At 39.9% G+C, this 23896-nt stretch overlaps 1 protein-coding gene across 5 annotated transcripts in view; it reads left to right on the top strand.

Moving 5' to 3' along the window:
* The window catches only part of Syncrip (synaptotagmin binding cytoplasmic RNA interacting protein), a 36902-nt gene that overhangs the window by 8062 nt on the left and 4944 nt on the right, over nt 1–23896 (top strand). For 2 of the 5 annotated variants that reach the window (XM_051207447.1, XM_051207455.1), the window contains exons 1-10: nt 1863–2030; nt 3332–3491; nt 4185–4303; nt 4426–4533; nt 7155–7268; nt 7371–7547; nt 17447–17582; nt 19440–19645; nt 21804–21953; nt 22182–22303. In XM_051207447.1, coding sequence (XP_051063404.1) covers nt 3344–3491; nt 4185–4303; nt 4426–4533; nt 7155–7268; nt 7371–7547; nt 17447–17582; nt 19440–19645; nt 21804–21953; nt 22182–22303 — 1280 coding nt within the window. In that variant the 5' untranslated portion in view covers nt 1863–2030; nt 3332–3343. Of the gene's footprint in view, nt 1–1832; nt 2031–3331; nt 3492–4184; nt 4304–4425; nt 4534–7154; nt 7269–7370; nt 7548–17446; nt 17583–19439; nt 19646–21803; nt 21954–22181; nt 22304–23896 lie in introns of those variants that run through there. The other 3 variants (XM_051207470.1, XM_051207442.1, XM_051207462.1) reach the window with 3 other exon arrangements.

Consider the following 23896-nt stretch of genomic DNA (forward strand, 5'->3'; position numbering starts at 1 on the left):
TACTCACATGCTGCCACACACATACAGATAATTAAACCTTTACAAAAGTGCAAGGGAAAAAAGGTCTAAGACACGAAAGGAATTTAGGTCAGATGGAGAGGTCTCTCGTTCTGAGAGTTCTTGACATTGCCTAGGGATTGGCTCTTTTTAAACAAGGTCTTGTATTCAGGAATTGTTAAATAAAACTTTCAATTTCAAACTTTGTCCACCTTGTTTAATCCATTACTTTAAAAATTACCTCTATTAACATTTTGGTTGTTTGTCATTGAATCCATTATGCAGACCTTTGAGATATGAACTAAAATCTCGTTGAATTAATGAAATCCTATGTTTGATAGTAAGATATTTAGGCAGTGGATATCCAGAACTTCAGAAATGTTTCCTATTTGGTCCACCTGTCAAAGCACCATTTTATGTGCCTAAGCACTTTGAAGAGTGTCTACTCTTTGGATTACTGCCTTAGCTATCATAGCATAAAGCTCATTTGTGGGGGGAACCAGTAGCTTTCTAAAAAAAGCTTTTATTATTATTATTATTTCTTTGTCAAAAGGATAATGCTATTTTCATTACAGTTGGTCTGGATAAAATTAGTATCCATATCGTCTGAGATACAAGCGCCTTTGTCTTGTCTTTCTTGTACCTAGTAAACGGTTACAAAGGAAATGTCACTTCGCATAACATTTAGTTGCCAAGATGTTTGAAAAGAAACACGGACATTTTCCTCACAGTTGTCCTAATCACGAAGCTTTGTGCTGCTTCAAGTTGTTCAAAGTGTGCCAGGAGGAGCACTCAACTGCTTAAAAGGCCAGGGACAGAAACGGAATATTGCACAACCCAACACCACCGGGCCGGTTAAGCTTCCAAATCTGGCCTCCGTGTCATCCCCGGGCGGGAGGCACTGGGATTTCCTCGCTAACCCGCCGCGCGGTGCGGCGCCCCTCCCTCCGCCCAGGGGATTCGTGGGAGCGGAGGACGGCGCGCGCCGGGCCGCGGGATGCCCCATTGTCCAGCGGCGGAAGCCGGGGCTCCCCGGGGTGACTCCCGAACTCGAGCCCCGCCACCGGGTCGCCCCGAGCCCCGCCATCCCCGTGCGGCTCCCCCTCCCCCGCGGTCCCATTGTCTGCCTCGCCTCGCCCCGCCCCGGGGGACACGTGCGCCTGCAGCTTCCCGAGCGCCCAGGGCGCGGTGCGGCGGCGGCGGCGGCGGCCCCGGCAGAGCCGGCGACTAGTGCCGGGAGCCCTCGGAGCCCGGGCCGGCGGTGGGGCGGTGGGGGCGGGGAGGGCGGGGTGGGGACGTGCTTGTCTCCTGACAAAGAACGAGTGGGACACGCCGGGCAGGCCGCCCCGCCCGCGGAGCGCGAGGGAGTGTCCGCACAGAGGGCGGGCCTCTCATTCACTTGGCCCCTCACCGCCGCCGCGGCGGAAGGGCGGGGTCTCGGCTCCCCCCCAACCCGCAAGGAGCTAGGGGCGGGGCGGGAGGCGGGGCCCGCGGGCGCGCGTCCCGAGGCGTCGGCTGCGTCGTCACGTCAGCGCGGGAGAGAGAAAGAGCGACTCGGCAGGGACTGGGGACGGGCCGAGAGAGCTAGCGAGGGAGGGCGTGAGCCGGAGCGCCAGCGAGGAGCAGAAGGGCGGCCACTCGTGTCTGAGCGGCCGCGGACGGGAGTGGGGCGCTGGGGGAGGAGGTGCAGGGAAGGGAAGGAGGAAGGCCGAGAGGGCAGGGCGGCCGGCGGCCGGCGGAGGTGGCAGGGGGAGAAGGAGGAGCTGGAGGAGGGCAGGGGCTGAGGGAGTGAGTGAGAGAGAAGCGGACGCGCCAGCGAGGGGAGGGAAGGGGGGTCACGCGGGGGCGCGCGCGCGCACTGGGAGCGCGCTCGGAGGCGAGTGGAACTGGATCGGGTTTGCTGCCAGCGGCGTGAGCTTCGGCCGCCATTTTACAACAGCTCCACTCGCGCCGGACACAGGGAGCAGCGAGCACGCGTTCCCCGCCACCCGACCCGGTCGGACAGGATTCCTCGGCCGCAGCCCCGCGGGGAGGTAACGACCGCCGGCACCCGGCTCTGGGAGGGGAGCTCCGTGACATTGTGGAGGGAGCTTGGGGGAGGGCGGCGCGGGGAGAAACCGGCTTTTCTGGAAAATGGATTCCAAGGGGGAGAGGAGCACGTTGGCCGGGGCTGCCAGGGAGTAGGCCGCGGCCGCGCCGCCACTTCCTCCTCTCCATGTGCTGCCGCGGCTGGGCTTTGTCTGCGGCGCTCCGGGAGGAGGCGCCTCGGCAGCCCCGTGGCCCGCGCGGACCGCGAGCGGCGAGCGGCGGGCGGACTTGGTGCTGTCGTGGCCGGCGGCGCGGGAGTGGGCGGAGAGGCGCGGGTGCTGTCCCGCGGCCGGCCGGCGGGCTTGGGCGGTGCTCGGCTCCCGCGGGCGTGCGCCTGGCGGCGGAACGCCCTCCCGACGCGGGCTGTCGGCCTCGGCGCCGCAGCCACTGCACCGAGGGGTGCGGGAGGCCGGGGGTCGCGGGCGACTGGGGAGCGCCCGGGGCGGAGAGCCATGTGTCAAGGCGGAGACGGCGGCGCTGGGGGGCGGGGAGAGCCCGTGGCCTGGCGCCGCCGCGGCCTCGGTGTTGAGGGGCGAGATTGTGCGGCTGCACCGTTCGGGGGGCTCGGACCGCGACTGCGGGTTGATGTTGGGAGGCGGTGACGACCGCCTTGGCCCGGTGCTCGGTGGGTTTCCGTTGAAGGAAGTTGTAGGACATTTGAAGGCGCAGAGCACGTGTTTCTAATGGGCTCCTGGCGGCCGCAGTGGTGAGGCTGCCGCTCCGGGTGCGGAGTCGGGGGCGGGCTTTGGGGTGTGGGGGTGAAGGGTGGAGGAATTGGGTGGTGGGAAGGTGGCTTGTGTGAGCGCTTTGTTCTTCGCTGGCTGTTGTTACTGATCTATAAGCGGCAGGCGGGAAAAGCGCACTTTCTGGTTTACCTTGGAGAGAGACAAGCCCAGCGTTGCTTTCTTCACACACACCTTCTTCTCCGTTTTGGAACTGCTGCTTGTGGCAGGCTCGGCCGGTCCCTGTGCTGATTGGGCTTCATTTGGAATAAGGTTTTTCCTAGCGAGTGTTAGCAGGTGAAGTCAGGGGTGGTGCTCAGGAAAGAATGTAGTGAATTGGTCCTTCTGTACCCCGGGCTCCAAATCTGGCTTGTCAGGCGATGGTGACTTTAAGGTTTCTTTCGAGGGAGGCGCAGGCTGGCTGGTTGTATGTAGTTACTGGTAGAAAGTAAAGATTGGGACTGTCATTGTCCTCTATTCTTTTTGAAGATCCTAGTTTAATTTTGCTTATTGCGTTTGAACAGATCTCTGGAAACATGGCTACAGAACATGTTAATGGAAATGGTACTGAAGAGCCCATGGATACTACTTCTGCAGTTATCCATTCAGAACATTTTCAGACATTGCTTGATGCTGGTTTACCACAGAAAGTTGCTGAAAAACTAGATGAAATTTACGTTGCAGGTAAGAACTAACACTTGCAAAATTACATTATGAAATTTTTCTATTGGATTTCTGGCTTTGAGCTAAAATAGCAACTTTTTGTGGTTTCCAATAAATGTGGGAACAGGAGCTTTGCCTTGTTCTGATAGTTGGTTTGATCTAGAGTTTAAAGTGTAGAGGGAGGGATGAATTGGGGGAAAGACCTCCCTAGGGAAAGGCTGTCTGGCCTGATGGATAAGTATATGATAGTAGCAACAGCTGCTAAATGTTGAGAGCAGCCCATGTGACTTTTGGGGGTATTTTTAAAGCAGGGTTCTTGTTAATAACTTGGTTACTTTATTATGCTAGCTCTCGTTTCTCTTGGTGTGGTGGTTCCTTTTTGTAGTGGCACTTGACATTGAGTAGACTTGCAGTTGTTATTCTTGGTGTTTTGTTGGTTGACAGGATTTGTAGGTCTATACACTTATTGCAGAAATATTGTAGTGTTCAGGATTACTCTGGCACAAAATGGGATGTAAAATATGTTGACTCCTTTCTGTGTGGTTGAGAGGACTTAGTTCAGAAGTCTGAAGTATATTTATATTCTTCATTATGTAGACAAGGGGAGTAGAATCGTCACACGTGTATGCACCTGTATTGGCCAATACAGGACTTTCTGAAGAAATAACTTGGAAAATTTAAAAGGTGATAACTAACTACATTTTCTCTTTCCAGGGCTAGTTGCACATAGCGATTTAGATGAAAGAGCTATCGAAGCTTTAAAAGAGTTCAATGAAGACGGCGCATTGGCAGTACTTCAACAGTTTAAAGACAGTGATCTCTCTCATGTGCAGGTAATGTTAATTTAATTTCAGTGTAGAAAGAAAAAAAATGAGTACTTTTCATCTGCTCATTTAAATTTAATTAGACACAGACATAATAGTAACCTTAATATGAACGGAAAATTTCTTTACAGAACAAAAGTGCCTTTTTATGTGGAGTCATGAAGACTTACAGGCAGAGAGAGAAACAAGGGACCAAAGTAGCAGACTCCAGTAAAGGACCAGATGAGTCAAAGATTAAGGTATGTCTTTGAGAACTTTCTGTAGCTTTAACACTGTGTGTGTGTGTGTGTGTGTGTGTGTGTGTGTGTGAGAGAGAGAGAGAGAGAGTGAGTTTGTTTTATAGACAAGGTTTCTCTGCATCTTTGGAGGCTCTTTAGACCACACTGGCCTCTAACAGAGATCTGCATGCCTCTGCCTCCCCAAGTTGCTGGGATTTAAAGATGTGTGTGTCACCACCTCTTGGCTGTATTGTTTTGTTTTTTGGTTATTTTGTAGCTTTGGTAAATATTTCTGCTGTGACATGAGTATATTTCTAAGGTTATTGTCTTTTAATGACTAGATTTTTTTTTTTGTGTGTGTGTGTGTGACAGGGTTTCTCTGTCATAGAACTAGCTCTGTAGACCAGGCTGGCATTGAATTCACAGAGATCCATCCATCTGCTTCCTGGGTACACCAATGCCCAGCTAATGACTAGATTTTGAAAAGTAACTGACAGTTCATTTTATCTTGACTGACCACAAATGTTCCAACCTGTGCTGTCACTTCTAAATTAATAAAAAGAAAAAAGATGGATCAATGAATGGTTAAGTCTAAATTTTTCCTTAACAGGTTACTATTAAGGGGGCAAATGGTTGATTTTCTTAGGAGGTTTAAGCCCTGGTGAATTTGGAATTTTAATAATGCCTTTCAAATTGGGCTATATTTCTAAACAACTTTTGACAGCAACACTGTTCATTGTGATAAAGCAAGCAAAGACATTGGGTTGGGAGTGAAAGTTTTTTTTTTTTTTTTGCTGGCTGTTTGGTTTTAGAGTCATAAAGGAGATTAAATTGCCTTGTTTACCTAGGTTTGTATATATTAGTCTTGGAACTTGCTTTGTATACGGCTGGCATTGAACTCAACAGAGATCTGCCTGCCTCTGCTGAGAGTAAAAGTGTGCACCAACACTGCTAGGCTATGTTAGTTTTTAAGTTGGTGAGTTTTAAATATTGTTTACTGTTCTTGAGGTAAAGGTTATGATTTAAGAAAATCATTTCCTAAGAAGGGCACAAACGTGTAGTATTTTACCCCTATTGGAAAGGGAAGCCTAGATCATGGACATGATTGGAATTTGAAGTTAATGTTGTTACCAGAAACCATGAGTCTTCACATGTCTAGCTATGAATGGATTCAGTTTGACCTATAATTTAGATTTCCATTAAAAAAATGGACTTTAGTTGTTCTCATTGGAATTATACCAGTGTGGTGGGGAATTTATTTTCTGAAAGTCTGATAGGAGGTGGGTTGAATGAACTTTTTAATGGGACCGAGAAAGTTTTGATAAGGATGTTTGATGGAGGAGGTAGATAAAGTAGTTTTTCACTTTTTCTCTTTATTGACAGTGTTACTTGGGATATATATATATATATATATTTTTTTTTTTTTTTTTTTTTTTTTTGAGACAGGGTTTCTCTGTGGCTTTGGAGCCTGTCCTGGAACTAACTTTGTAGACCAGGCTATCCTAGAACTCATATAGAGTTCTGCCTGCCTCTGCCTCCCAATTGCTGGGACTAAATAGTGTGCCACTGATGCCTGGCTATAAATATTGCCTTTAAAAAACCTTTTGTTTTTGTAGCACAGGGATTTTATAAGGAAAAGGAAAGGTGACCTATTTGGTTTAATTGATATTCATAGCCTTAAAACCTTTAAGGTGTAAAATTTGAGTGTAATGAAAAAGCTACTTAAGTTGTTTTAAAAAGTTCATGAATGCTTTAAATTGACATATTTTCATAAATAAGTTTTTTTTTTGGGGGGGTCGGATAGATGTTAAGCAAACATTCTACCATTGAGCTATAGTCTCAATTTCATGAATAATGCTATTTGAGTAGAAATGATGAAATTTTGGGGCACCGAGGTGACTTAGTCTCTTGTCATTTAACAACATTTTGATAAGTTTTGAACTGTCAGCTAGTAACACAGTAGTTTTGTTACTTAGAAAATTGTTTTATAGTTGAGAAAATGGAGAAAAGGAGTTTTTATGTCTAGAAAGAGGGATGAAGAAGAGAAAGTGCTAATTTGTGTTTTAACGGTTGAGGGAAGTAAATCTAGAAATTACATTGTTGTAGTTTTAATACAATTTTCAAAGTCATTTTGTCTGATTTATTTTTTTTTTTAAATGAATGAGCCATACTGTGTGGCATACAGTACTTCACAAGATAATGTTTTGATATACTTACAAGTTATAGGCTTGGTTTTAGGAGTAGAGTGGTACCTCAAAGGTGACAAAATGCTAGTAAATGGCATTGTGTGTCTAGGAGTGGGGTACTGGGTAAATCTAGAGTTGGGAAGTAATCAAATTGGGAATTAATGAGTTTTTATTAGCAGAGTGGATATAAAGTTGTTGATTGGTTGATTTTAGTTTTATTACTCAGTAATTAATTGAACACTAAAAACTAATATCTTCAATATGTGGAAATTTTGATAAGTATACATAAAAGGGAATATTCAAATAAATATAGACCATGAACATCTGTATGGAGGAATTTGGCTAAGATAATTGAACAGATTGGAATTGGATTGACCATTAGTTAATTACTATTGATTACTAACTATGTGTGTGAACATGTGAATGAAGCATTAATAATATTTGGACTTTTTCAAGGCACTCTTGGAAAGAACAGGCTATACACTTGATGTGACTACCGGACAGAGGAAGTATGGGGGACCACCTCCAGATTCCGTTTATTCAGGTCAGCAGCCTTCTGTTGGCACTGAGGTAATAAACAAACTTAAAAACTTGTACTGTTTTACTAAAAGTAACAAGATATCTAATTCCCTAAAGAATTCTCCATGATTGTGAATTTATATTAATTTACAGATATTTGTGGGGAAGATTCCCAGAGATCTATTTGAGGATGAGCTTGTTCCATTATTTGAGAAAGCTGGACCTATATGGGATCTTCGTTTAATGATGGATCCACTTACTGGTCTGAACAGAGGTTATGCGTTTGTCACTTTTTGTACAAAAGAAGCAGCACAAGAGGCTGTTAAACTGGTGAGTTGTGCCCTTCCCCAATTTATTAGTCTTTATAGTTTCTGTCCTTAATGCTTTCTTTATGTGCTGTATTAGGCAGTTTTTGAAGTACTGCAGAGGCAGTGTGCTTTTTACTTTTTTTTTTCCTAAGAAAATACTATAGCAAGGATAGTGGATAAGATTCAGGATCTGTTAAGATGGTTTTAAAGAAACATCTATCTTTGAATACATCTTTTAAGTTCAAGTGAATGTGGAAAGGTTTATGATGTGGTTCCCAAAGGTTTTTCCCAAACCTGGACCGTATTTTTCCCTTTACCCGAAATTCACAAGAGTGCTGAAGAAATGGCTCAGCTGTTAGCAGCACAGGTTCAATTCTGAGCACCCACAGAGCAGCTCAAAAACCATCTGTAACTCTAGTTCCTGGGGATCTGATGCCCTCTTCTGGTGGCACGAGGCATGCATGTGGTATACAAACATGTGTACACATAGGCCAAACATCCACACACTTCACAACAGTCAAAAAATACTCAGCTGGGTGGTGGTGGTGCACGCCTTTATTCCCAGCATTCTGGAGGTAGGTAGAGGTAGGGGGATCTCTGAGTTCGAGGTCACCCTTATCTGATCTACAGAGTGATTCCAGGACTGTCAAGGCTGCATTGAGAAATCTTGTCTCAACCATCCAACCAGTAAACACACCAGGATGATAAAATTTTCTGGTAGCTGGATTTTGTTGTCAGTGGGAATATTTGATTTAAAAACCAAATATTAAGTGAGAAGCTAATTTGTTTTTTAATTCTAAAATGTTAAAAATCGATTATAAAACATCTATTAAATTCTACAAATCAAAAAGATTGAAGAAGGTGTCGTGGCTTATGTCTGAATATACCTGAGGACAAGGATTACCATTATTGAGGCCAGGTTGGTAGGGTGGTGAGAAAACCAAAAGTGTATTCATACATACACCACATCACCACCAGTAACCACAGTAACAACACCAGTAACAACGATAATTAAAGGCCATTAACTTGAGAGAGAGCAAGGAAGTGTATGTACACGGGGGAATTGCTTGGGGGAATGTAGGGAAGGAGGAAATGATATAATTATATTTTAATGTCTAAAAATTACAAAATTTAAAAGCCAGGGGATAGTTTAAAATTAAGGAATGTGTTCTTTTTCATTTATGTAGCTTTGGCCTACTTAAAACTGAAATTGTAGGCTAGGCTGGCTTCAAATTTGCAGAAATCTTGCCTCTTTCCCTGTAGACAACTTACTATGAGAGGTACTTGTGAAATGGCTTAAATATTTTGTGGAATCTAAACAAATTTAAAATCTTCAGGCTGATTTTGCCTGAGAGTTCTTAAAGAGGATAAGCAGGATATTTGAATTAGAAGTCCTTCAGATTTCTGAGTTTATTTGTAACCGGGTCTCACTGTAGCTCTGGAACTGTTTCTGCCTCCATAGTGCTTGCACCACCATTTTTTTTTTTTTTTTTTAAATTTGGGATATTTACAGTCATTTTTTTAAAGTTTTTACAATTTCATATCTGTATACAAGATATTAATCATATTAACTCTCCTGATTATGACCTTGTCATACCCTTCCCTCTCTTGCTGACACTGCTCTTCCCAACTAGTATGAGCATGAGCAGGAAGCTGTTTTCTGGGAAACTTTAGTGGTTACACCACAGAAGAACATGACTTCTTTTACTTATTAACACAAGTGCTCCTCAGGGAAAGCTAGGCCCTCTCTAATCTTTCAGTTAAAGGCAGTTAGCTCCTGTGTACTATGAGTGCAAAGAATGTTTAGCCAGAAGTTCATACTTCATGGTACTCTTCCCCATTTTCTAACTGACAGTCTTTCTATCCCCAATTCTGTGCAGCTTGCTGAGCTTTGGAATAAATAAAATAGTTGATGCATTTAGGGCTAAGCAATTAATAGTCCCTTTGATTAGTTATGAGTCTCTGCATTATATATTATCCTTTGCAGTTGGTTTCTATGCATAAGTCTGAGGGCATCACTAGTTTATGGGATATAAACATAAATGTTTGGGGCCCTGGAGTGATGGCTTAGCAATGAAGAAGACATATTCTTCTTGTGGAGGACTGCAGTATAGTTCCCAGAACCCACAGTACTCATGTACTCCTGTACTCCAGCTTCAGCAGTCTAGCACCATCTTCTGGCCACCTGGGATTCCTGCAGTCAGCATAGACCAAACACAAAAATAAACAGAAATTTAAAAAACCCATGAAAATTATAGACACTTTAAATGTCGACTAAGCAAAATATCAGCTGGCCTCTTTGGGCCCGCCTGTGAACTTCCAGCCATAGAATTTCACCAGGTTTTATTGCATTCTCTTCCTTGGAAACAACCTCATGTCCAATTACAAAGTGGTTAGTTATGACACAAATGCACTTAACTACATAGTCTTTAATGCTGGCATAATGGCATAGCATATATAACCCCATATTTTGGTGTGTGTAGCCCAGGAAAGTCTTGTATTCAGGGTTCTTCTAAATCTTAACCTCTCAAGGACCATGGCTGGGTTGAAATGAAAAATCTTTTGTACACTGTATCTTTCTGATTTTAGGCAGATCTTAAGAGGGAAAATTAGAATATTTTACAGTTGTCTATTGCTTGAACTTTTGTTACTATTTGGAAAGTATGTTTCTTGATTTCTTTAAAGAAAATTCAGGAATTTTTAAAAGATAATTTTAAAAATAATAGCTAACTTTTCCTTAAAAGAATGCTTCTCTTTCAGAGGGAAGATGATACAGCTCTTCAGGGAGCCATTCCTCTCATAGCCTGGTTACCTTTGAGCTATCAAAAGTTGAAGTGGAATGAAGGACTTTCTGAAGCTTTAGAAATCCTCTCCTTGGGGCTAGGGAGATGACTCAGTGACCTAGTGCCTGCTATGCAAGCTTGGAGACAGGAGTTCAGATCTTCAGTGTTCATGTAAAAGACAGGCTTGGTTATAAATTGGTGTAACCCAAGCATTGGGGGATGGGGACAAAGAATCTCTAACTCATTTGCCAGCCTTTCTTGCCTATGAACTCAATCCAGGTTCACTGATAGACTCAGTCTTAAAAATAAGATGTGAGTGAGGCAGAGGCAAGCAGATCTGAGTTTGAGGCCAGCCTGGTCTATAGAGCTAGTTTCAAAACAGGCTCCAAAAACAGTACAGAGAAATCCTGTCTCAAACTAAAAAGAAAATAAGATGTTAGTTTGTAAGGGAACTAGTTTGCGAGACCACTGATTACATGGGTACATAACACATTAAAGAATCATTTGATTGGGATATTAAATAACACCATTTTTGTTAGGTAGCAATAAAGTAGCTTAAAAAGTTTTTCTTTTTACATGTATGGGTGTTTTTCCTGCATGTAAATCTATACCACTTGTGTGCCTGTTGCCTGTCGAGTCCAGAAGAGGGTGTTGGATCCCTGGAACTGGAGTTAACAGAGGATTGAGAGCTGCCAGGTGGGTGCTGGGAGTCGAGCCTTGGGTCATTTTGAAGAGCATTGGTGCTCTTAATGACTGAGCCATTTCTTTAAAGGCCCCTTAAAAATCAGTAAGAGCCAAAAGCCTTTTAAAGTTGGAGTAATGTAAATAAAAAATAAAAAACCATCTTATTAAAGAAAAGCTAGCAGAGAATTTTAGAGGTTAATATCAACTTTGGGGGGGCATTACATTGGCATTAATGTCAATGTTTTTAAAAAGGCCTACGAGTGTTTTGCTTTCATGAATGCATGTGGGTTTGTGTTTGCTTGATGCTAGAGGTAGTCAGAAGAGGGCATCTGATCTTGTGAAAACTGGAGTTAAAGATGGTTGTGAAATACCATGTGGGTGCTGATAACTGAACCTGGGTCATCTGCAAAAGCAGCAGTGCTGTTAATTGCCAGGTCATTCTTGTAGACTAATTTTTTTGCTATCAGACTCTCATTTTAGATGAATTCATGAAGCATTATTAAATAGTGACAACCTATAATTCACTATTAACATGATTTTTGAGTACCAGTAAATAGACTGAGATGCTTTAGAAAACTCCCATGGTATAACAAATACAATCCAAAAATTGTTAATCATTTTGGTGTAGTTTTAACACATGTATTAATAATAGTATGTATTTTAACTGTAATTCAGAAACTTAACATAGATGACCATGCAGCCTTTTTGATTGGTCTATGAACTCTCCTTTGCTTTCTTATTTCCTTAACCTTCCCATATTTCTAGGTTTTTCTGCTTATGATTCAGGTCCTTATATGGGGTCATAATGTTTTACTTGTGGTTAAATAGGAGACTTTGCAGTTTGATGCCTTTTACTATTAATGGTGACAGCTTAGATTTACTGGATTAAAGGTTTGCACTACCACCTCCCAGTTTAACATTTCTTTTTTTCCCTCCGAGACAGGGTTTCTCTGTATTACTGCTTTGGAGCCTGTCCTGGAGCTAGCTCTGTATAGACCAGGCTGGCCTTGAACTCAGAGATTTGCCTGCCTCTACCTCCCATGTGCTGGGATTAAAGGCATGCCCCACTGACCTGTGTGCGGCTCCAGTTTAACATTGCTTGTAGGTATTTTGTCTATATTTCTGTGGAAGGCATACATGCAGAGCCCTTGGAGGTCAGAAGATTAGCTGCCATATATATGGGTGCTGGGAGTTGAAGTCCCAGTCCTGGAAGAGCAGCTGGTATTCTTAACTGGAGCCTGTTCCCTAGTTCCTCACAAAGGATTCATTATTATCATGGATTGAGGAGATTTACTGTAAGATGAAAATAATTAGATTTTGGAGGGAATGAAATGATTGGAACATATGAAAATACAAAATTGAAATTGACTTAATACTTTCTGCTACTTTGTGTCTGGAAATTAGCATGCTTTTCCTAAAGTAATTTCTCAATAGAACATAATTTTAGAAATTACCCTGGCTTGGATCATATTTTGAGGTTCTATTTGAGTTATAATGTTGACCAGTGTGAATATTTCTGTAATTGACATGTCACTTTATACATAACCATAGATTAAATCGAGACACTTTTTCTCTCTGTTAAGTCTCGAGAAATATATTAAAGCCCAGTTTGTGCTGCCCATATTCTTCTAGGTATGGGGACATTCAATGGAGTGTGGTCAGCCTACCAGGGGTCATACCCTTAAATAAAACGATTTTTTTACCCCAGAAACCTTTAACCGCCTCTATGTGCTTAGTTATAAGTGGTGGCTAGTGAACCTCCTTCTTACTAAATTGTTGACTAGCTGTGCATTCATCAGTGTAGTGGTCTCATCATCACATCTAGAAGACACTTTGCTCTGGTCCTCCTTGACTTTCTGTCCCTTCTTGATATAGGTCCCAGTTGTGACTAAATACTCAATTGACATTTATCCTTAGACTCTGTTGTGCGTTTGCTCAAGAACCACCATCCATCCACTGTACAAAGAAACTGCTTTGAGGTCTGAGAGCTGCACTAATCTTTGAATATAGAGAAATTAATTTAAAGGGCATTTACCAGAATCAGTAAAGAGGCTAAGTGAGGCCATGTTGCATACTGGAGTAGCTTTAGTGTGATACTAGGTTTCTTTATCTGGGATATTTCAGTACATTAAGGTACTATACCCAGTACCTTAGTACCTAGTTAATTGAATTGTGTACTGAGGTGGTATATTAGATCTCAGATAGTATCTTTATTTCCAGAATAAGAAAAATTTACTTTTATGTGTATGCCATTTGCATGCATGTGTGGGATGGATAGATATTTATACAGTACCTGACATGGCATGTGTAATTATAGATTTTTTTTTTTTTTTTTTTTTTTTTTTTTTTTGAGATGGCGTTCTGTCTGGAACTGGGTTCCCCTGCCCCCACTTTGTAAATTACTTCTTACATCAGAATGCTTTGATTTTTCTAGCCTCCAGTTGGAATAATCTTGAGTGTGTTATAATGTTCAATTGTAGGGCTTAAGACTAATGGAGGTTGGTATATTTACTCTCAGATGCACAGTATTTTGGATTGTTCAAAAGAAAGAAAATAGGAATTAGAATTGGGGATGTAACTCTGAAGGTATAATGCATTCATAAAGGCTTGGATTTGATCCTGGACAGCACACAAAGCAAGTATGTGATGTATACCTATTATCCTAGCACTGGGAAAGAAAATGTAGGATGAAATCGAAGTTAAAGTCATCATTGTCTACCTAACAAGTTTGAAGCCAGCCTTATATGTGTAAGACATGATCTTTTTATCTTTTTTTTGGTTTTTTGAGACAGAGTTTCTCTGTTTTGCTGGAGTTAGAGACACTCAAACAACATACCTTATCCTTGTGTTGTCTGGTGTATAACTGCAACACATGCAAGAGGATAAGGTTTTTGCCATGACGTTGAAGCCAGTTTTGTCTGTTGTGGGAACCTTTCTTAAACACAAGCATGATGTATGTACTATTATCATACACATACATATGCGTGCACGCACACACACGCACACACACACACACACACATTAATCATCAATGCAGTTGGAAAAAATCCATGAACTATTTTACCAGCAGTTGTACAAAATTGTGTTTAACATGTGGACTTTTGGGTCTGTTTCTATTAAATTTCAGCATATAGTACCTTGATCATTCTCAGTACTTCCCCTCTACTGTTTTTCTCCCTTTCTGGAGTCTATTTCAATCAATATCCTTTCTGCCTTCATATCACATGTGTTTACAAATCCTGTAGTGTATATGAGAGAAATGTAAGTAGTTGAGACAGGTGCTGATTTTTACTATAGTATTGATTTTGGAGTTTATATGGACAGGAGAGGGTATGTACAATTGAAATGCAAGTTAACGGGTAAAAGGATTTACATGGGTTGGAGTTGATAGGGAAGGCCGAGAAAGAATGAGTAGCACAATGTAGAAAATATGGCTAGTTGTAATAGCATTTTATGGAAATAAGTAGAAGATAATAAGATTTAGTAACAGAAGGTAGTTGCAGTGCTTTCTTGCATAGCGTTCTTAAAGTTTTAAACCTTGGAGTGGGTGGCATGGCATAAATGGTTGAATAATGGAAAATACTTGAATGAAGGCCAGACAGAAGAGGGATTTGAGCAAGATTTTGGGAAGATTGTACTTTGGATGAGAAAATCAGGGTCTGAAACATTTGATAGCCTGGGGAAGAGAGTTCACAAGGTATACTCAAATCCTTGTATAACTAATGTAAGTAACGTGCTGTGACTTGTCAAATAAGCTAGACTATATATAGCAGAGGTGTATGTGTCTATGGGTGGATTAATTAGTAGTCTCCTCAATCTCAGTCTGTATTTACCAATATTATATTGTAGATCACACTTTGAAGTGATACTTGAGAGTGCTGGCTTCTTTGAGGTAGGTAGTTTTGCTTGCCATTATTGGAATAGAATGATTAGTCAATCATAAAGAACTTAAGTCCTGAGCATTATATGGGGTATATTAAGAGCTGTTTTTTGTGTAAGGAAACAGAGTTTATTGTAGAATTTTTAAGGAGAGGTGTTTTTTGGTCTCAGAGTAGAGAGAAAACTTTTTAAATGTTTTAAAATAAAACAGCCTTTGAGATGAGTTATGACTGACTATTCACTTCTGGATAACAGTTCAAATCTGAGATTGTTAAATTTGTATGTGTGTGTTTTTTCTTTGTGTGAATGAGAGTATGTGCAGGAGGTTATTAGAGAGTTGTGTCTATGTATATGTTAGTCTGTCTCATTAGAGAGCAAGAGAGTGTATATTCACGAATGTGAATGTGAATGTGCCACAGTGCTCCCAGAGTGGTCAAAGCACAACTTCAGGTTATGGTCAGTCCTCTCCTACCTTGTTTGAGACCAGGGTATCTTTATTCTTTGTTGCTATCTATGCCAGGCAGGCTGGTCACTAATTTTACAGGGATTCCCATTTCTGTAAGATGCGCTGCTATTAATTACACTGCTACTGTGTTGACTTTACATGAGTTCTGAGTATGGGGTTCCTGGGCCTTATTCTTGGATAGCAAGCTCGTTATCCCCTGAGCCATCACTGTACACTCTGATTAGTGGTCAGAATTATCTTTATTTTGTTATTGGTCACCTCACTGACACTGGTTTTTAAAAATCTTTTTAAGAATCCATTTTACTAAATATAAAAGAACATACATTTTGTTCATCTTCATAACCTCGTGCTATGCTGAAAAACCCTAACAACCTGAGTGAGTGTCAGTGTCTCAAAAGTTAGGGCCTATCATATTAAATTAGAACTTCTCATAAAAATCAGGTTGTTTCTATGCTTTCCCTTTGACTCAGGGTTGTTGAGCAGAAATGAGGTAGGTATTATCTTCTCTCCTCTCCTCCCTTCTGTCCTTGTGTAGTCGGTCCACTCTGATCTCCTGCCTCAGCCTTCCAAGGGATAGGATTACATGTGTGCATCACTGAACTCAGCTTACAATTTTATTTACTAAATAAAACAGGTTACAATTTTATTAAATAAATCACGATAATTTGTCATTCTTCTGCCCGGCAGTGGTGTTGCACGCCTTTAATCCCTACATTGGGGAGGCAGGGGCAGGTGGATCTCAGTGAGTTTAAGACCAGCCTGGTCTACACGAGCTAATTCCAGGACAGCCTCCAAAGCCACAAAAAACAAAATAAAAATAAATGAACTACAATTCATAAAATCCATTGTTCCTAAGCAAGTTGGTAACTTTTAAGACATCATTTTGGCCCAGCTATGATGATGTGTGCCTTAATCCCAGCACTTAAGAGGTAGAGACAGGTGAATCTTGGAGCTTGAGGCCAGACTGGTGTACAGAGTGCATTCCAGATAGCCAGGGATACACAGAGAGACCCTGTCTGAAAACCAATAGAAAAACAGTAAGATTGATATATTGTCACATGATAAGATTGTATACTATTCTATAGTATATGGTTACTTGAATATCACATTTATGTTTTAGTTTTATAGAAGGCAATCTACTTTTTCTTTTTAAGAAAGAATCAGTCTTTTCCCTTGTATATTTTTCTTGTATATTTGGTAATATGAAATGGATGGGAAAGAATAAGGCTAAATTTAGAATAAAAAAGGCTCATCTTTAGACTTAAGTCTTTTATTACATTTTTCTATTCTTTATTGAAACTTGTGACAAGAGAATGTGGGAATGAAAAAGTATGTATGTTATGATTACCTTGGAGGCAAGAAACCTGATCATCTTGAATGAGATTTCCATGATTTTGAAAAACTGGATGGAAGAATGATTTTTAGAGACTTAAGATAACTGTGAAAGCAGCAGTTTTAAATCAAAACTTCTGCGAAGATTCCTAATTTCAAGGATTCAAAAACTGCCATTAAAGTTTTTTTTTTTTTTTTTTTTTTTTTTTTTGGGGGGGGGGTCCGAGACAGGGTTTCTCTGTATTGCTTTGGAGCCTATCCTTGAACTAGCTCTGTAGACCATACTGGCCTTGAATTCACAGAGGTCCATCTGCCTCCCAAGTGCTAGAACTAAAGGTGTGTGCCACTACTTCCCAGGGAGTTTTTTTTGGGTGAAACCTTATTTCAGATTGTTATTACTCCTAAAAATAGGGATTATATTAAAACATTAATTGAAAAACTTCATTATGGCACTTCCATACATTTGTATAATGTAATTTATTCATGTTCATTCCTATTTCTTTTTATCCCACCATGTATATCTTTTTCTCTTCTATATCCCTAGTAGTTCACCTTTTATTTGCATTTCCCCTTACAAAAGAAAAGAAGCTTTTTTAAAAACTGAAAATACTTGATACAAAGTATTAAAGTTTTTAAAAAATTGTTTTCTTACATGTGATGATTGAGAATACTCTTTAATGAATATATCACAAAAAAAAAACCACACCAAATAAAAAAACACAAACCAAAAAAAAAAAAAATGGTGTATATATAATCTTTTTTTTTTCTTCTTTTCAGTATAATAATCATGAAATTCGTTCCGGAAAGCACATTGGTGTCTGCATCTCAGTTGCCAACAATAGGCTTTTTGTGGGCTCTATTCCTAAGAGTAAAACCAAGGAACAGATTCTTGAAGAATTTAGTAAAGTGACAGGTAAGTTGGATTTAATTGGCTAGAGGTACAACTTTTTCAGTAATGGAGAGTAAATTTTTTTTGGTCAAGCCTTCTAAACATTACAAATTCTTATTTGCTCACTAGAATTTTTACCTCAGCTTTATGAGGCAGGTAACCTTATTAATACTAAGATAAGCATTCAAGCCAGGCAGTGGTAGTTACACCTTTAATCCCAGCACATGGGAGGCAGAGGTAAGCGGATCTCTTGAGATTGAGGCCAGCCATGTTTACAGTGTGAGTTCCAGGACAAGCCCCAAAGTTACACAGAGAAACTGTTTCAAAACAAAAAGATGAATAGGCCAGATGGTGATGGTGCACACCTTCAATCCCAGCACTCAGAAGGCAGAGATAGACCAATCTCTTGAGTTCTGTGACAATCAGAGATGGCAAAGAAAAACCCTTTGTGTAAGGTGACTGGGCAAGCCAACATTTGAAAGGAGAGATGGCTTGGCAGTGAAGAGTATTGGCAGCTTCAGAGGACCGGAGTTAGAGTAATAGCACCTCCTTGGTAGTTCTCAACCATTACTTTTCTGGCCTCTGGGCATTAGGGCACAGACATATGCAAGCAAACACATTGATACACAGAAACAAATTTAAAGAAAACAAGCAAATGTACATAGAGGCTTTGAGGATTATTTCCTGGCAGTTAAGGTATATGGGATTTGGGATGATGTTTATCTAGCATATACAAAGCCTTAGGTTTGAGTACCATAAAACCTGGGGAATTACATACACACCTGTCATTCCAGTGCTTGGCAGGAATAGGAAGAAGTTCAACAAGTGAATTTGAGGCCAGTCTGTGCTATGAGAACTTGTAAGATAAAACTAAACATGGAAATAAACCTGCAATTTGCTTTGTATTTATTTCCCATCTCTTTTGTGTTTATTTCCATACTTTAGCTCTTAGTTTTTTTTTTTTTTTTTTTTTTTTTTGGCCTGCATGTATGTCTGAGGTTGTAAGACTCCTGGACTCCTGGAACTGGAGTTACAGGCAGTTGTGAGGTGCTATGTGGGTGGTGGGAATTGAACCATGGCCCTGTGTTAGAACAGCCAGTGCTTTTAACCACTGAGCCATCTCTCCGATTCCTTATTGGTTTTTAATTCTTAGATTTCAATGAGGCCTTTTTACCTATGTTAAAGGAACAAGAGCAGAGACATTGTTAACATGGTACATTTTAAAAATGCATTCTATTGTCAGAATGCATTAGCAATATTTACTATCTTCCTTTGAAGGATGCCATTGGTATTTGAATGCAGAAAAAGGTGCCATTTAAACAAATTTTAGATGTGGTAAAATGTGAAAATTCCCAAATAAAATTTTAATGCAATGAATTAATTTAATCATGTTTGACAAAGCGATGGTATTTTTCTAGATGTATGATTTGTCTCCTACATTTATTTAGTGGAATCAAAATGGTCCTCATGGTTAGTTAGTTTGCTGTCGTTGGGTTTTTCTCTGGGCTCAAAACTAGGGTAGGGTTGATTTGGAAAATGAATGGGATCTCCTTTTATTATTTTTTGAGAGTATGTCTTTTGTTTGTAGTTTTTGTTTTTATAGACAGTGTTTCTCTGTGTACCAGCCCTGTCTGTCCTTGAACTCTTATCTGTAGAGCAATCTGCCATTGAACTCACAGAGATCTATTTGCCTGCTTCTGCTGGGATTAATAGGCATGCACCACCACTACTTGGCTTTTGGTCCTTTTCAATATAATTGCTGTTAGTAAAAGTGTCTAGTTTGACAAATAAGCTTATTTTTTTCATATTTTATTTAAGTAGCATCTTAGGAAAACAAAGCTATTGGTAGTTAACTTTTCTGGGATGTTTGCTTAATTTCAGAGGGTCTCACAGATGTCATTTTATATCACCAACCGGATGACAAGAAAAAAAATAGAGGCTTTTGCTTTCTTGAATATGAAGATCACAAAACAGCTGCACAGGCAAGGCGTAGGTTAATGAGTGGTAAAGTCAAAGTTTGGGGGAATGTTGGAACAGTTGAATGGGCTGATCCCATAGAAGATCCTGATCCTGAAGTTATGGCAAAGGTAATTATAGTAAAGTAAAATAATTTTTTTGGGTTAATAATTGGACAAGAGAAAACTTAGTAAATGAATTGTACGCATTGTTTTTGAATGTAAAAGTAGTTTACTAAGCGATTAGTTATACACAAGAAATGTGAGTGCAAGGAAAGTGTCTATAGGTATTATAGATTCCAGGGTACTTTCTTTCTTTTGTAGCTGATGCAATTAATTTAGTTGTTGTTTGTAAGTCATACCCCTTAAAAAATGAAAAAACCAACCAACCACACAAATAAATTCATTATGCGGACCCTAATAGAACTGCTTTAGTTTTTTATAGTGTTTGGGTATTGTTAAGTATTCCCCCCCCCCCCCAAAAGCAAACAGTTGAGGATATTCTATGAAATTAACTCTTGAGATAGCTCTTTAGTGCAGTTTGGATATTCTGTCTTTAGGAATCCTTTTAATAGTCATATTTGCTTAAATCTATATAGGGCAGTGTGAACTGTTCGGAATACTGACTACTATTGAATAATTGTATTTTGAGAAGTTTCCAGGATGATGCAGCTTGGGTGGAGGGATTTAAATGTTCCTGGAAATTGAACCCAGGGTCTCAATGTGTGACAAGTGTCAGCAAGCCTTTTTTTTTTTTTTTTTTTTTTTTTTTAAATAAAGATTTTTAGATTTTATTATGTATGCACTGGGCATTGAACTCAGGATCTTTGGAAGAGCAGGCAGTGTTTTTTAACTGCACTATCAATAAGCTCTGTTTATTTTTCTTGTTTATTTCAGGGCATGGTTTCTCTGCTTTGCTTTAGAGCCTGTCCTGGAAGTAGCTCTGTAGACCAGGCTGGCCTAGAATTTACAGGGATGCACCTGCCTGTGCTTCCCAAGTGCTGGGATTAAAGGCATGTGGGTTTTTGACAAACACAAAATGATGTGTGTTCGATCATTATAATTAAAGTAATGAACAGTATAGAAAAGTTGGATTTCAATCCATGGTTGCTTGGCCACCACTGTTTCTGAGCTTGTAGCAGTGTATAATAAATAGTATAGTATGCTGAGGATATAGCATGGTAAAAGAAGCTTCTTAGCACAGGTAGGAAGCTAAAAAGGAAAGAAGAGGATCTTTGGTGCTATTATACTTTCAAGGATACATCTAATTTCCATTAGACCTAGCTTCTAAAAGTTCTAAAAGCTTTCCACAACAGCACAGGCTTTGGACCAGGCCATAATTTAATAAATGGGTCTTTGGGGGAAGAGTTAAAATTCAAATTTCTATATATTGATAGCCCCTCATCTCTTTTACCATTTCAGAATGTCACATGATTGGAATCATATACTATATAGATTTCGCAGAGTTGTAACATTGTAAATTGTAAATGCCCTATCTTTGTGACTTTATGACTCTATAGCAATTCCCCACTACTTGCAACATAGAAGGTTTCTTCATGTAGTCCTGGCTGTCCTGGAACTCCTTTAGATTCCCCTGTCCCCTGAGTAGGTGGAATGCCAGAATTGAAGGCATGCACCACCAATCCCTGACATACAGCTAAAAATTTTGCTTTGTACATTCATATACTGAGGGATATCTGGTTCTTTCTAATTTGGGGGAATTATGAATAAGGCTGTTACAAGCATCTGGATGCAGGTTTTTGAGGGAACATAAAATTTCAACTCATCAGTAAATATAAATAGGGAATATTAACATAGGATTAAAAAGTAAGAATATCCTTAATTTTGCTAAGGAACCACTTTATACAGGGGTGACATCATTTTACACCCCATTCTCTGTGAATGAAAGTTTGTTCCTTCCTTTTCCTCAAATGTTGTAAACCCAATATGTCTCTAGGTTTGTTTTAGTACATGGTACAGTAACAGATCTGGCATCATGGAACTGAGATCCTCCTGCCTCTTCTTCGCAAGTTCTGGGGATTAAGGTGTGTAGTTCTGCTTCAGCTTTTTAGCTTGCTTATCTGTTAAGAACTGAATACATTTTTCATGGTAGTTCTTGTTTTGATAATAGTATTTTTGCTTTTTCCTTACCAGTACTTTTATTCCTTGGCATTTACCCACAGGACTTCAAAACTATATGTACTTACTTACTGGTTGTGTTTCAAGTTAACTTTATAGGACGGGGTGATTGCTTTTGGAAATATTTAGGAAATTTGCTTTTTTATTTCAGGTAAAAGTGCTGTTTGTACGCAACCTTGCCAACACTGTAACAGAAGAAATTTTAGAAAAGTCATTTAGTCAGTTTGGGAAACTGGAACGAGTGAAGAAACTAAAAGATTATGCTTTCATTCATTTCGATGAGCGAGATGGTGCTGTCAAGGTAAACAAGTGGCAGAAATTTCATAGGCACCTAAATTAGCCCAACATTTTTGTCTTAAAATCAGCATGATTAATAAAAGTCAAGCAAACGGTATTGCTCTCACACAATTTAAGTTAAAATAGTGAAGAGCAAGATTATAGCCCAACCATGTTTTATCTAATTGAAAGGCTTCACGTTTTTAATTAATGAAAGCCCTTTTATGTTGATCATTGTCTTGCTTTTTTAAAGGCTATGGAAGAAATGAATGGTAAAGACTTGGAGGGAGAAAATATTGAAATTGTTTTTGCTAAGCCACCAGATCAGAAGAGGAAAGAAAGAAAAGCTCAGAGGCAAGCAGCAAAGAATCAGATGTGAGTAAAATTTGTATGCTTTTAAACTACTTTTCTTTTAAAAACAACTTGAATTTATTACTTTGGGAAATGGTAAGGATCTAAATAAATGTTTACTAAGGTCTTGGTGTTCATAGATGTTTGATATGGTGTTAATATTCAAACTCTGGAATATTTTGTGTATAATGGTAATTTCGTATTTCTTTTAGAAGACAATTTGATTTATTAAAGTAATATGAGATAAATATCAAATTATTCTAGATTGGGATTACAGAAGTTGTATTTGTGATTTGATAAAAGCAGTAACATGTATTTGAAAATCCACGTTGCATCTCAGGTTAAACTCTGTAGACATAGATGTTTGTTACACAGAAGTAGAGTAGAGATGGCATTGAACTAAGGCAGTGTTTCTGGCCCCATAATTTCCACGTCTAACTACTTAATACTGTGGCTTCATTGGAGGACATTTAACAACCTCAGCCTTTCTAGGTAGCAGTAGCATCCACTTATGTCTACCAACTGTTTCCAATGGTAGTACTTAAAATGGAACCATTATCCCTGGTGAGAATCATTAGCTGTTTGGCTAGTTTTGTTTTTGTGTTATATATTTTTTTAATGTCAGATAATTTATTCATCATTGTGTTAGAAAATAAAAGTCATACTCATCATCAAGCCAGGCAGTGTTGGGACACATCCTTAATCCCAGCATCTGTGAGGCAGAGGCAGGTGGATCTCTGAGTTGGAAAATTCTAGGTATAAAGGGAAGAAACCTTACCTGGAAGAAAAGAAGATGAAAACCATTCCATCAAAAAAGGTCTGGAAATCTTTTGTTGTTCTTTTTAGGGGCCTGCCACCCAATTCCCAAATAAACACAGGGAGGCTTACTGTTTTCTTATGAATGCCTGGCTTGCTTCTAGCCAGTTATTGTTAAATTATCCAATATCCTTTGCCTCTGCTTTTATATGCCTTTCTTCTTCATGGGTGACTGTGTAACTACGTAGCTGATCCTGTTGTCTTCCTCTCCTTTTCTTACCTTTTCCCCCTTGTTTATATTCTCTCATCCAGCCTCGCCTATCTTCTTTTTACCTTGCTATTGGCCGTTCAGATCTTTATTAGACCAATCAGGTGTTGTAGACATAGCTTCAAAGAGTTAAATGCAACCAGCATATCTTTGTATCATTAAATATTCTGCAGCATAAACAACAAAAACCTTTTGTATTAGAATAGTGTTTTTATGTATCTATTGTTGGAATAGGGAAGAGCTGTACTTTTATGAATTGAATGTAAAAGGGGGAGTTTAACCAAGCATGTAAGTTGCTAGCTGCCTAGCTTGAAAATCAAGTTGTAACCTAGGATCTATCCACAGGGTGAAAGGAGAGAATCAGAACCATCTCTCAAAAGTTATTCTTTGACTTTTACCATGTGAGTCATGGCATACTCAGTTCCTCCTCCTTAAATAAGTGAATAAATTATTTTACAGGGAAAATTGATTTATATGTTCTTGGAATTACTATGGAGCTCAGAGTCGGTAATATATACTTCTAGTAAAAGTTTTAAGTGGTAATACTATGAAGAAATATTCTAGTGTTAGTTTAGTGTTTCTTTTTTTTTTTT

Source organism: Phodopus roborovskii, unplaced genomic scaffold, assembly GCF_943737965.1.
Source record: "Phodopus roborovskii unplaced genomic scaffold, PHOROB, whole genome shotgun sequence".
In the NCBI taxonomy this organism is placed as follows: domain Eukaryota; kingdom Metazoa; phylum Chordata; class Mammalia; order Rodentia; family Cricetidae; genus Phodopus; species Phodopus roborovskii.